Source organism: Brugia malayi (assembly GCF_000002995.4).
Source record: "Brugia malayi strain FR3 genome assembly, contig: Bm_v4_Chr3_scaffold_001, whole genome shotgun sequence".
NCBI classification, from domain to species: Eukaryota; Metazoa; Nematoda; class Chromadorea; order Rhabditida; family Onchocercidae; genus Brugia; species Brugia malayi.
Genome location: NW_025062477.1, coordinates 6,842,968 through 6,857,924, shown reverse-complemented (window position 1 = coordinate 6,857,924; position 14,957 = coordinate 6,842,968). Strand labels below are relative to the sequence as shown.

Sequence of the window (14,957 nt, the reverse complement as noted above, 5' to 3'; positions counted from 1 at the left end):
TGGTTAATTATAAAAGTAAGCAAGTGCTAATTTTGTCTCCAATCTGAAGGATGGATCAAATAAATTGATCAGTATTCCTCTGTTGCTCTTTTAATGAATTTCTTATTGGTCCAAAATTTTTTTCAATCTGGAATAAGAAAAAAGGAAAATCTTCAGAAAATGTGATTCTTCTCCATATGTGAATGAAGACAAAGGATGAAAGAAATGAAATCTATGATTGCTCTACAGCATCAAACATTTTACTTATCCATTGTTTTGTTCGACGACAGTAATCTTTCTATTGTTGTAACAAAAAAAGATAAGAAACGATTATATAAGTGAAAGAGGAAGAAAAGTTATTAATTAATTGTACCGTTCAAATTATAAAATAACAATCTACTTATAAATGATAACACAATTGTACGATATGATCGTTTAGGATATCTACTTGACAGTGAGTGTTTTAAAACCCTGAAGAAATGCTTTAAAAAAATTAAATATGGTAATTTTCCAAGAAGTTATCTATATGTAAAGAAGTGGATTACACATTCGTATTATTCATTCTAGAATAAATTGTGCTTATGAAAGACTAAAGAAGAATTGTAGTTTGGAAATCTATTTTCAAGAACCAATAATTATTCTTTTATCTCATTTCTTTCCGTCCATGAACTTTTTAATAATAATAATAAAAAATAAGAAAAAAAAGCAAAAAAACCAAAAAGAAAAAGGAAAAATTAAGAGTTGATTAATGGATAATAATTTCAAGATGAAGCATATTCAAAATAAAAAAAAATGAAGAAATAATGTAGCGTGTGATTTTTAACAGAACGACATTGATTCATAGTGACTAATTGCACTTTATAGATGGGATGGTAATACTGTCAACATTAGTCAACGTTAAACTTTTATATAACAAATTAAAGGTTTTACATAATTTACTAAGGTTATTTTCATTTTTCATGGTCATCCTTTGAACATTTATTAACATATTTTCTTTCTCTCACTTCGACAACTTTCAACAAATTCCACGCCACATAACATCAATCTTACGATCAAGAAATGATGCTGAGTAGTGTTGAATATTAAGCTATTACTGTTTACTATTTTCTTTTTCAAGCACTAAGGTTTCTCAGGTATAGTGCAGATGTCAAAGAACGAAGATGTGTAAAAGTGGTTGAAAACATGAGAAATAGAACATTCTTTTTCAATGTTAAACCGACCATGGCTAGTTCAGAACTGAACCGTTAGAATATATTTTCTGTTCATCGCTTCAAATCATTATTTCACCAATAGAAATATCGCATTTTGCAATACTGGGTTTATCAAATTTCTTCAAGGACAGGTTTGTTTACATATTTTTAAGTGACTCTGCCTTCTTTTTGTGGATTTTATTACAAAATATAGAAGTGATTAGAAAAGATAAAAGTCTATAAAGTATGTTTCCTTTCCTTTTTTAAAAACTATCTCCATTTCTATCGTTTGCATTATATTATAAATTCATGCGTTTTTCGAGAACAGAATTAAATAAAACGCTAGCATTTTGATGAGGCGAAATTCGTAATATTTTCAATGATCTTTGCTGATAACACGTATTGAAATATAAAGTGATAATTGGTGTAGCATTATTCATTGTTAAAGGTGACTAATGATGAAATAAAGAAAACAAATATATTTCGCACTTTCAAAATTAGTAACTCATGCATATTAACTATTTCGAATGTCTATGACATTTGAAATTTTTGACAGAACTGACAGGGCGGTTGTGGTGCACCGAACAGGAGGAAATGACGCATAATTCTACACCTCATTGATTTTACTATTCAGCAGAGAAAAACATTGAAGTATGGGATAGGAATAAAAAAAAAATTCAAAGGTCTAACATTTAAGACTTCGAAAAAAGTGAAAATGTCATAGTTTCGGTTCGAAATTAAAAAAGCGAAAAGAACAGTGACACGTTTTCGATATTCTGAAGACATATCACATTAAGATTGATTTTATAAATGTATTGAAACATCAAACCACCGGTGGCGCAAACCATTCTTTAATGATGGGAACAAATCTTATTCGCTTTGTTGGCTGCTAACCTTAACTTTTGAATACTATTAAATTAAAAAAAAAAAATTTCATTAGCTTACAAAAGTATCGTCCCTAATAAACAAGATTATATGAGTTAATGAATATCTCCTCAGATTAAAGCTCATTTTTTCCTTTTACAATCACAATTTTGTCATACAAATTATTCGTCTTAAAATTCACTGCACAAAATAGAAAAAAAAATTGAAAAATTTGATAATTTCTTCTGTTCTTAATTACATCTTCTCCTTTAATTTTGAAATACACAACAAAGTAATTTTCTCTTAAAAATAGCAATTCGAAAACAAAGCAAAAGTTTTCTTTTTTGATGAGCACAATTTTTAAAATGAGTCATTTCATATTTGAAGTAACCATTTCTTTCCTTTATGAGTGTTTGTCTATTCGAAACAAGTTTTTATTTAAGCTCACAGTAAACTCGATTGTTGGTGTTTCTAGAAGAAAAAGGAGACAAAAAGTGATGGAAAATAATTGTGAAAGGATTAATTTAATGGATTTTATATTAATTACTTCTAAAATCATTAAGCGTTAGAAAATATTAGCAATACTATTTCATCATCATTCAGAAATTTCTTATCGTACCAAAAAGTTTTCCTCCTCATTCACTGTGTGTAAGTATTAATGAATTTGAGCGAAGTGAACAATAAGACAAGGAAAATGTAACAAGCTTCAAAACTTGTTTTAGAAGCGCCTGGAAAGAAAAATGCCTAAATAAGCATTGTAATAGGTTAAAATTGATTATAATTGCGAAAACACAACTTAAATAACAAATTAAGATTCCACTATAAAAAAGTATTCCAGTGTTTTCTGATTTGGAAGGAAAACATTTGAAAATGAAGTCGTACATTTGAAATACATTTGAAATTTGCAGGATTAATTTCAAACAAAGGCTAATTTGAAAAAAATAAAAAAAAAAAAAAAAACTAGGAAAAACAAGAGAAAAACAAAAAATTGACCTAAAAAAATAAGGAATATACGTATTCTTTCAAAAAAAAAATTATTCTTCCATTGTTATAGATTAGCAGGTTAGTCAAATGCAGTTTAATTATTTAATTTTCATCTTTCCTAGTGATAACATAGCATTTTGAATTTTTACGATAACTGATCAATTGATAAAATCACTCATTTATAGTGTATGTAAATGATTGCAGTTCGACAACAAAACGACTTAATAAATGACCGATTCAAGGAATAATAATGTGCAAAATAGCATAATTATTGGTTTATTTGATAGGTGGCTGCTAAAAATGCAAGAAATAAAGCCACTAAGCATGTTAGATATAGGAAAAGAAAAGAAAAGGAAAATGAACTTAGTGAAATTTTTTCTCCTAAAGTGGGGAACAATGGAAAGAAAAAACGATGTGCTATTCCTAATTTTCGTGTTCATATGATTAACAAGCAATCAAGAGAATTAAAATATTTCATATTTTAATAAAAGAAACGAACTGTGAGGAAAAATTGCAAATAATAGCAAAAAAATAGGTGTTGATGTTAGGAAATATAGCAGAAATATAAATAATAGAAATAGTTACAGAAGACAGATTCAGTCAGATATAAAATTACGAGAAAATATTAAGAAATAAGCAATAAAAACATAAACGAACAATAAAATCAACTGTTATCTTTCCACCTCTCCAATTTTTTTTTATTTCACTTTTTTATTTCGCTAATTCCTGCAATCATTACCACTTACTTGTGTGTTTACAGCTTAATCAAGGTCAGAAGTAAACTGGTAGTATCGAATCCTATGGAAAAACTCATCTAAATCAAAAAATCTTAAGATGCTACTAAGGCAGATTACAATCTGATAGACGGCGCTCAAGATCTAAGATTCATATCACAGAGGTCATTTCTCATCCTTTGTTGTTTTTTTTTTTTTTTTTTTTTTTTTTTCATTGTAAAGAAAATAACTAGGAGTCGGTTAAGTTTAAATTAATTTACGATTTAAAATAATGAATAGAAGTTCTTGATCATTTACAACAAATCCTGTAGAAATATTGCAGAAGTTGTTTTAAAAGTGACGAAAATACTTTTTTGTTTATGCAGCTTTTAGGAAGGAAGTTTTGAAGTGATCAATATTATTCAGAACTAAAACGATCATCCTCATGTTACAGCAGTGTCAAGCCTATGTATCATTTTCATTTTCAGTTGGAATAGATCGTTAATTTCTTAATGCGGCTCACCTGAAAACTAGTTTTTCTCTCTCTTTTCTTTTCTGTTCGGTGTTATTTCATCACATCTGATAACATACATAATCAATGACAACGCCATGTTTACTCAATTATCACAATGATAATGCGTGGCCAGCAGGGAAAATCAATGTGTTTCCGTTTGCAATTATTGCTTACTGCAATCATTTGGAATATATTGTAATTTTAAAACAGTCAATCAATAACTTCTGGTGAATTCATTTAATGAATCAAAATTTATATCGCAGTGCGCATAAACTATTCCAGCAAACAAAATATGTTTAATCATTCGATCTCTCATTGAGACTGTTCGGAATGGTTCACATTGCTGTAACATGAAATATCTTCTCCATGGGTTAATTAATGTGCCAAATATGTATCAGGTAGTGATAGTTTAGTCATTGGCTGATAAATAAATGGTCGAAAAGAATGGGTCCCTTTGATGGCTGAACGCTATTTTGTGGAATTTGATTGCAAATAATTCATTTATCGGTACTCCTTTACAAATTGGAATTGTTCAACAATAGGACTTTATATTGGCAAATAACTGAATGATTCCTTAAATTAGTTTCAAATTCAACTTGTCAGGTACAATAGGAGGTAGGAATTGAAATAGGAACTTAACTGAATCAAATCGATTATTTCGTTACTTGGGAAAATCTCATTATGAAGAAGTTATAAACAGAATGCCTTGAACCGTTTCTAGGGAATATCAATGTGTTTCCGTTTGCAACCAGTGCTTACTGCAATAGTTGCATTTATTCACATTCTTAGAAGATAAGTTATTCAATTTTAACTGTGTTCATTATCGTTTTATTGTGTATGTGTGTGTGTGTATATATGCGTTATACGTGTATGTATGCGTATGTGTGCGTGTGTCACTTAAGGATTTAACCGCTCGCTTAATTTTACAATTGGTTTTGCAGTTAGATGTAATTTGCGCTTTCTTCGCTCTCAATTATTCATTAACTACTGAAATTGAAACAAGTTGATTAGAAATTACAGGAAGTGATAACAAGTCGAGAATGGTTTCCCTTTTCTCTTTCTCTCTCTTTTTAGTCAAAAGAGAACCAAAAGTTTACTTTTCCCAATCAAACTGTGTTTTAGAATCTACCGGGTAAGTTCAAGACTATTTATTCACGTCAAATGAAACCTCAATGAAACATCGGATGAAATATAGCAACGCAGGGAGAATTAACGAAGACATATGTTGATCGATGTAGCAGCAGTAGCAGAGTTATCGTCAACAAGAGGAAAGGAAAGGGATTGTCAGACAAGGGAATCAATCGAGCGCATTCCTTCACGGTTATGGCTTCACCACACATCTTGCAAACGATTCATCTTGCTCGTGTATGGCGGCTTTAGACTGTACCATTTACGCCTGCCTCAGCACAACCAGGATAATACTACAAATAGTCATGTGATAACCATCGATTTTGTCGTATTTTTTATTCTCCTTCTCTTCCTTTCTCTCTCTTTCATGCTCTTTCTCCCTGTTTCTCTTTCTGCTACACTCTTTTATCACAATTTTGACGAAGGAAAGTTCATCAAAACAAGTATGTATATGAGATGATAGGTGAACTAACCAGTACTGTACAGTATCGTTAGATAAAGGAAGAGCTGGAAGGTCAAAGGTCAAATGAAGGTGAGAGTTCCAATGCTTTTGAATGACCCAACTTGCCATATGTTTCATCTAGTATTTCCCTTTCTGGTCTGTCTCTCTTCTTCCTTCTCTCTGTCCGTTTCTCTGCTTCTTACTGGCATAACTGATCAAGTCAGGTTCATTAGAAAATTCGTAACATTAAACAAATATATTTCCATAAAAGAGGTTTCCAAATCTCTCTACTCTCTCATCACTTCCCATTTGTTGTTTTGTTCTTCAGAGAATCATTTTATGATATTCAAATTGTAAATGCATCTTTAATTTTTATCATAGCTTGTTCTTATTTCAGTGGAAGATTTTCAGTTATAGTTTAATGATTACTTCGACACAATAATTTTTTTAATGAAAATTTAAAGAAGCCAAAATTAGGTTATTTAGACTTCCCTTCGTTTAATTCTTGAGTAATTAACATTCACTAATATCTTTTTTATAGTGCCTGTGATGCAGATGTTACGCTGCGGAAGAATTGCTGGTTGAATGCTTTAACTGAATTTTTATTTCCAAAATCTCCTGATCATTCGCTTACTTCGTTGATATGTATACTAACAGAAATGTGGAATTGTACTCGAGACAAACTTGTCTGCAGTACATAAACCAAACAGTTGCCTTGGTTATAAGCAGAAAAAATAAAAGTCCAATAAGTACTGATGGCATTACCAAATAATCAGAGAAAGAGTACAGTTCCATAGGTAACGAGATAGACAGCTAGATAACGATTACGAGTCGGAATTAAAAGCGGAATATCGTTATCACAATAACGTCATCTGTGTTGAAATCCTTTGTAAAATTTATCATTCCTAATTGTACAGTGTTCTCTAATGTTTTTTATAATTTGTTTTACAGTACGTAGGTATATATTTTCGATTCAGATTATATGGTGCAAATTGTGATGTCAATCCACAATGTGTTTTAAAACAGTTCACTGTTTTAGAGTTTTTGGTTGTGAAACGAAATCACCTAAGGTAGTTTAGTGTGTTGTCATTTCTTTCTATTGAAACTCTATTCTGCACTCTTATAACCTTTCTTTGGCTTAAATATTAACTAAAGAGCTTGGAGTGTCTTCAAGAAGTGTTTTTTTTTTTTTTTAATTTAAGAGAAGAGATTGATTTTATTGTTTTCATTAGAACTTTTGTTCACTTTTTCTTGTGTACATGGAGGATTGTCAGCTGTCTTCCTGATATTGAACCAGTTAACTAAATGAATAACAGATATGCAGGAAATTCCGGAAAATCATTTATAGTTGCAAGCATTCTTGCATCATAGTTTTTTTTTTTTTTTTTTCAATGTGCAGGAAAAAAGGGAAAGGCATTGTTATTTCCGTGCCGTGGATTGATTTTATAGCTATAAAATTTGCAGGTTGATTTTGTTCGGCGGGTTACATATATTCGTTAACAAAGAGCATCTGTCATCTCTTGTTCTAACTTATCTAAATAAATTTTCCTTTACCAAAATTTTTAAATTCCATATCATGATCATATCGTTATTGAAATCTTAATTTACTGTTAAGTGGGGATGTGATGCTTAATGAAATCAAAGGTTTTCATTCGTCAGAGGTCCATTCCTATCACTTTTAAAACTATTCTATTGTTACTGATAAAGTATGAATCAGTGTTTATGGGAAGTTAGCAATGTGTTTGAATATAAATATAAGGATGATACATTAGAACGTAAAAGTAAAGTAAGCCAACCATATGAGCCATACAATCTCCGATTTGAATTCTCCAATCGGTTAGTGGTGATGAGAGATGTCTTCTATGAAACAGTCATTATTTTCATTCATATTTATCGCAGTTATTACTTTATTTGCATTGCTTACTGCTTTAGCCATTTCATTACATTCTTCTCCAAATTATTTGTCATCAACCAATCCTACATACAGTCGTCTAATAAACGTTTTTTCCCTCTCTCTCTCTCTTCCTCCGTCTCTCGTTATTTGTTCACTTGACTTACTCTTCTTTCCTATCGTATCATCATTTTTTTGCAACACAAGTGCAAAAAAGCAGTTTTTTAGCGGAACTAAGGGAAGCGTTGTTATTATGTGTGAAGAAGAGGCTGTGGTTAAGGATCGGACCGATGCTATGGAACCCTGCAGTCGGTCGTTCTTCTTGTTTTCGATATGTGTAGCACCGAGAAATATTTGCTGTCACATGAGTTATTGAGAGAATGAATTTGATTTGCTTGTGTAGATATATAGTTTAATTACCTTTTTTTATATGATTTAATAACACAAAGGTTACAAAAAACATTTGATAGTCTTGCTTAGAATTAAAGTGGAAGTATAGACAAAGGAAGGAAAAAGAGAAAGAGGAGGTGAAACTCTCTCTGGAAATTATAAACTGATATTCAACTTGTGTTTTTAAGGATGGTTGAATTTCTGTTAAACGATTGTCATCTCTTATCATTGCTATCATCTAATGGATAACCTTTTATTATGTATTAAACGATTTATTCGCTTTCTTTAATATCAAAGTTTTATTCAAAAGGGAACATTTAAAAGGCATTCGTTAAATGTTATTCGTCATTTGTCATTAACTACTTTTGTTTATAGGATGGATGATCGTTTGACACGTTCACCATCTATTTCGAGCTTCGATACCAATCATTCATCATGGAGTTTTGTTGGGGAGGATGATTTCGATCTATTAGATGTAAGTTTCTTCTTTTATTGAGTAAGCTGTTTGAAATTTTATCCATATTATAGTTGTTACTGTGATAATATCCGAAATTCCAGCAAGATGAAGATGACTCGGCATCGGAAGTCGGGGTGAGTGAGGTGGAAGAAGAGGATGAGCAGATCGAAGAAGAGGATGATGGCGATATTTCTATGATTACTGAAGACATGCTGAATGATTCTTATGCGCTTACGTGCACTGACTTTGTCAAAGTGTCCGAACAACTGGACGAGCTATGTAAACTTATTTCTGACTACTACTTATAGCAAATTTCAATGCTTTTTAAGATAGTGGATCTAGACTAATTCAGTGTGTTTATTATATTTTAGGAAATACACATGTCTTTCTTCGTTACGTCCTCTTTCTAGTTGCTGTAATGCTTTATATCTCATTAAACTGATTAGGTTCCCATTTCGACACTAGCTTATTTTCTTATCGTCAAATAAAAAAAAATCATTCCTTCAACTTTAAAATTTCAGATCAGTGAAAACCTACTGATACAATCGTTTGAAAGGGACTTGCTTTTAGATATCACTGTTTTTTATTTGGATTCATTTTTTAACTTTGTTTTACCATTACCCTGGCTGTAATGGAAAGGCAATAAACTTTAAAATAACAGAGTTAAGATGTGTAAACGTAGCGTGCAGGGCAGTTTCCATGCCGTTCACTTCAATTAAAATATGTACATAATGATATTATTGGTATATATGCACATTGAATGATTTTGAACAGTTTTAACTTTCACAATGGATCGGAATTTTTAACATTTTATCACGCAAATAAGGAAATGTGTTTAATGGTTGAAAAAAAAAAGAAGTTGAAATATTGCTTTTTTTTTTCAGCGAAATGCTTTGATTCACCATTTGCCCATATCTTGGAGGACTTTGCTTTGGGACGAAATTTGAAGTTTACAGCAGCTTACGGCATTTCAGCTACTGCTGTCGCTATCATCATATTCTACTATGCATTCGGTATCTTCTTTTACAAACTGGAACGACTTATCACTGTTCCTTCTTATCACTGGCACTTGGTTTAAATTTCAGTTTTATGCTGCTAAATTTATCCCTATTTTCTGAATTTTTTTTCCATATAAATTCAGACTATTTGTAGTGGTCCGCTAAATTTATTGTTTTTCTCAAAAATTTCCAGGCATTGGGAAGCCAGAGTCTTTGTCATTTACGTCAGCGGAAAATGTTTGTTTCGTTAATGAGGTTGGTTTTATGACGCTTATATATTTTTTTAATAGATTCGAGTGTTTTGCATAGTATTCCGACATTATCCACCTAGTCGAGAAATGTCACAGCTTAAACAGTGGGGTCATTCATTAATGGAAGACATATCTAAGTAACACAAAAGATAAAGTGAGCACTGGTTCTACATCACTTCTTTACTTTTTGGAATATATGATTAGTCAGAAGTTAAGAGAAGGCAAACTCAATAAATTACGTTGAGACATATTGATTTTTTTGTACAGAGTTAATGAATTATGAATTTCTTTCTGTTTTCTGTGTAATATCTGAGTGATTAACGTGCTTTCCTACAAAAAATTTTCATCATTTTCAGGACCACCTTTTCGGTCTGCAGTACCGAATCGCTGCTCCCTTCTTTTTACGTCCATTTTTTGAAATTCTTTTGAAGTTATCGATTCCGGCTTGGTCTTTTTTTCCATTCAGTATCCCTAAACCACATGCGATTGAACCGTTTCCTTGGATACTTAATTCCGAAAGCATTAGTGCATCACAAGACGAGCATGGATATTTCGCTACAAATCAATGCGAATATGTTTCAGTTGAAGTAAGTCGGTATAATGCTATTTTTACAGTTATTTTCGAGATGGCTAGTTATATCTCTTGATGAATCAATTCGAGAGTGCTCGGGAATGTAGTCAGATATTTCAGGTTTCAAAAAAAAAAAAAAATTAAGATTTATTTCAGCTTTCAAAAAAGACAGTTATCACACAGAGACGGAGGACATTAGTAATCCATGGTTAAATATAATTGCATTTCTTAAAAAATTTTATAATGACATATATGTTACTATTTCTTAGTCTTTCAGAGTTAGGGAGTCCAGTCGAATCAATGTAGGTATATATTATAAAGTAGTAATAGCTTGCATCACGGTCAGTAGCAGAAGGCTTTTTTTTTCCAAAATCCATTTGTAGCGATGTTAATCTTGCATTCATATCACTATTGAAGGCGGATAGTCTATGAAAGCTAAACAGCCAAGGTCTGTCTGATATTTTTCCTTCTTTAGGTGTTTAGTGTTAGTTTTTTAGTCTTGCTTTAGGTGTTAAAGTTAGATGTTTTTTTCTAGTATCGGCTCAATGCAGTGAGTGAGACCGTTCGACGATATTTAAGACATACGAAGAAACTGAAGGAACCATACAGATATGAGTCACCAGTTTTTGGTAAAACAAAACATTGGTTGAAAAAAAGAAACACGAACAAAATACTGGTTGAAAAAAAAAGCAATCACGATGGAAGACTGCAGATGGATTTGCATTTGGTATTAAGTAATTCTTCGGAGAATTGGAATTCAACAAAAACTGAATCGTCAGGACATTTAGAATCCATAAAAATGGAAGTTGCAAAATTCCAGAATTCTCCATCAATCCCGAAACTAATCCTACCTTTCCTTCGATTTTCGGCCCATCGTTTTTTGATTGAACCGAAACTTGGATTACTAGCACCAGTTCCATTACCAGAATTGTCAATGCAAAGGGAAATAACATCTATTTCGAGAAGTATTGCGGATTTGGTGCATACTGAGAAAAAGTGCTTTAAAGCTATATCAGATATAAAAAGCATTAAGTCGTTGGGAAAGAAAAGAAATAAACTACCATATAGTGCAGACTTAAGTTCATCATTCGTGGCTGTGAAGTTACGAGAATCGGAAAAGCTGCGGAGAAGTAATTCGAAAAAAGAAGTACGCCAACCAAAGAGAGTCACGAGTGAAGTTTTGGTGGGTCTTTTTTTTTTCTTGTAGAATTTAACATTAGCTGAAGATTTTTTTTTTTTTTTCAAATTTAATATGATTATTTTTTTTTTCATTTATATGAATAGTTTTAAGTTTATTATTTTTCATGTGTAGTTTTCGACTTCGATGAATCTTAAGCGTAATATTATCTTCCATTTTACTGTAGTGTAAATGAACTGTGCATTAGAATACGTTTACTGCAGCATTAATTGATTTTTTCCTGGAAAAGATATATTACAAAAGTACATTAAATAGAGCTTCGATTTCCGGCTAATCTTCAAGTCTGTTTTTTCTTAAAATTTCTAAAAATTTTTCAAAGCAATTTCTTACGACTTTATGAAAATTTCCTATAAAAAACATTTCATAAGAATATGTCCATCATGTCTCTTTACCAGAGCAACTCTCATTTCTTGAATGTTCGTTGCATTTCCGAATAAAAGCAACTACTGATATTGAAACTACTGCATTGATTTTTCTAATGATATTCTAATGATTTTTCAAATCAAATTTCAGCACGCAGTCAAATTATAAGACCGACTGTTGAGATCTTGATGAATAAGGATTTGTTCGTAGATTGTGGTTTGAAAAATTACATTCACTACAGATTGCAAGAAGTGAAAAAATATGATAAAATTTATCACAGAGTTTTGGTAATAAGAAATTTAACCCTAGTAGAAAACTGGAACAGTAAAATCAAGTATTTTTTTATGATTTCTCGCGTTTACCGTTTTCATGGTTTTAATCGGTTTTAAATGATACATTACAAAAATATACTGTACTGATAATATGCATGAATGAAGTAAATCTGAATAAATTTTGTCGATGAATCAATTTCTTTTTTTGAAAAGCGGGTGCAAAAAAGTTGTAAAATATCTTCTGTAAAATATATAAAAAAAAGAGATAATATGTGTCTTTCATGCTATCATATTTGATTCAACCTTCATGTTCATATCAAGTTGGCTATTTGAAGAGTAGATATAAAGATTGAATTAGTAAAGTTAATCAATTTTGTCGATGAAACGATAGCAAATATACTTAATTTTACAGCTAATTTCTTCGATGAAGAAAGTGATTTCAAGAACTGTTGAACGAGCCAAGGTGCATCGTGATAAACTTTTGAAACAGTTCAAAAGAGTTGCAGACAACATCGTGCGAAAGAATCGACCGAAAGTTTGAATTTATTTTAATTTCAGTAAATATTATTTTCTTTTTTACTTCAAAACTAAAGCGCACAAGTTTTAGCCTGTAAAACTTTTGCGAGCTAAAACAGTAATGAGAACCAGTTCAAACATGTTAAATTTTGCATCCTTCAATTCTTTCACTCTTGTTATTCAGGATTTTTCATCAGCTCTTAAATGGATACGAGAAATTGATTGGAATGAGTTAGCATGATAGTGTGAAAAAAGTTTGAAATTTTTCAGTTAAAATTTTGATTTTTTCATATGTTTGTTCCAGACTTTTCGGATGGGTGAGAAAACAAGTATTAGCAAGGAGCGATGCATGGTAAATTCTACTTGTAACGTTTTAGCTAGTCTTGCACGGACTTTGGCGGGTATCACTCTTTTCCCTGCAATCGTTGGTCAAATAAATGCTGCTAAGGTTTCTTTTTTTTTTTTTCGCTGCCATGTTTAAATGCATTCTGATTTTTGAACTCTGATGTTCTAAATGAATATATGTATGGTTGCGAACGGCATTACTAAACTGGTGGGTTTAATGGTTTGCTAATGTTTTTCATATTGAAATTCAATCTGCGAATTGGTGTGTTGGCTTTTTTAAAAATGTGATTGAATTTCAAACAAGATCTTTTAACCATCTTTGTGATTGTGGATTTAATGATCGAGTTTATTTTTGTCCTTATTTTGTTGTTTTTCATCGGATTTTATCATTACTACTGAACATCATTTGACCGTTGTAGTTTTAATTCCTTAAATGTTGGAGAAAATGTTGCTTCATTAAAATACTAATTTTTAATATTTTCATCTTTAACGAGTTTCATTTTCAGTACATTAATTCTCTGTTGGATCTCTCAACTTGTAACGGTCTACGTTTAGTTTGTGAAAAGTGTTGGTGGACTAGAGAATGCTGTCCAAAGGTTTTTTTTTTTTTTTTCCATTACAATTATCTCGAGATGGCTGAGCTTTGTATTGTTACATTTTCAATCTTTTATGAAAAAACTGAAGGAATGCTTTAAAATACGAAGACGATCGTTACAGTTATAGGAGATATGTGCTTTTCTTCCATGGCAGCGACATTTTAATACGAAACGTTTTTTGGCCTCGCAAGGTCACAAAATGTTTGAAGCGTTTGAAGAACTCGGTTGGTCAATGTCTCGAAAGCGTAAAGGTATGAATTAATATTTGCGTTAAGTGTGTGAGTGGGAATTTTGGGGAGCACGAGAATAAAAGGTTTTCATAAAACTGTGTGGGGTTTTAAAACTGTATGCTGTTCGAATTTTGCGAAAGTGACTATTTGAAGTAGCCATTAAGAATTTTGAATTGAAATAGTTCATAAGGATTTTGAAATTTTCAGATGGTGACGCTAAACCAAATTTCAAACTCAACCATCCGAATTGTTTCGCTTGTTCGGAAAAAGAATTGGTACATGCTTTAGATTTCTATCTCACTGATTTTTTTAAATATATTTGAATCCGAAATTCAAGAAAGTGTCGATGTTGTAAAGTATTCCTAATTTTGCAGCGTTTCGGATATGACAAGAAAAACTCGATGGAACGTCATTCCAGGAAAAGTGATATCCAAGATCGCATACATTGAATACATTGATAAAAGCTAGCGAGAAAGATCTTTTTCATTTTTTCAGCAAAACTTGACAACTACCTCCTCTGCCAGAAGCAACAGTACAGTAGGATTCTTTAGTTGTAAGACGATTGTATGGATTTTTTTTAGTTTCTTTTATAGAATTATTTCATTTAATCCTTCTAGTAAATCTTTGCAAATCAATTTGAAAGAAAATTCTGATAACTGAATTGCTGGAAAGCTGAGGAGGCGAATATGATCATCAGCTAAAGCATGACCCGAAGTTCAGTTTCAGAATATCGAAGCACACTGGATGTCATTGTGAACTTAATCTGTAAATGTTTCAGTATAACTTTTGTATGTATGAAATCATTGCTGTTAAAACTTGCTTTGTGTATATTCAAAACTCTTCGAGATTTTTATTTTATATTTTAGAAATTGCTTACTCAGTTTTTTTTCTTCGTTCTCCCTGTTTTTCAATGGAAAGAGAATTAAAAGATTCTTATTTTCTTCTTGGAGATAGTTCTTAAAGGAACAAACTGTTTATTTGAAAAAATATCTTCTAAAATTTGTCCATATCAGATAGTCATTAAATGCAGTTAAAAATTCCCGCTTCTGCTCGCTTGACAACACA

The 14,957-nt window shown here is 31.3% G+C and overlaps 1 protein-coding gene across 1 annotated transcript; it reads left to right on the top strand.

Annotated features, from left to right (window-relative positions):
• Positions 1 to 8,471: 8,471 nt before the first annotated feature.
• On the top strand, positions 8,472 to 14,341 carry Bm12830 (Uncharacterized protein; the record flags this gene model as incomplete). Its single annotated transcript, XM_001900995.2, has 12 exons — positions 8,472 to 8,570; positions 8,654 to 8,831; positions 9,437 to 9,565; positions 9,744 to 9,805; positions 10,158 to 10,388; positions 10,908 to 11,555; positions 12,618 to 12,740; positions 13,026 to 13,169; positions 13,573 to 13,662; positions 13,790 to 13,913; positions 14,100 to 14,167; positions 14,267 to 14,341. The coding sequence occupies 12 exons, from the start codon at positions 8,472 to 8,474 to the stop codon at positions 14,339 to 14,341; spliced, it is 1,971 nt and encodes a 656-aa protein (XP_001901030.2).
• Positions 14,342 to 14,957: the final 616 nt, after the last annotated feature.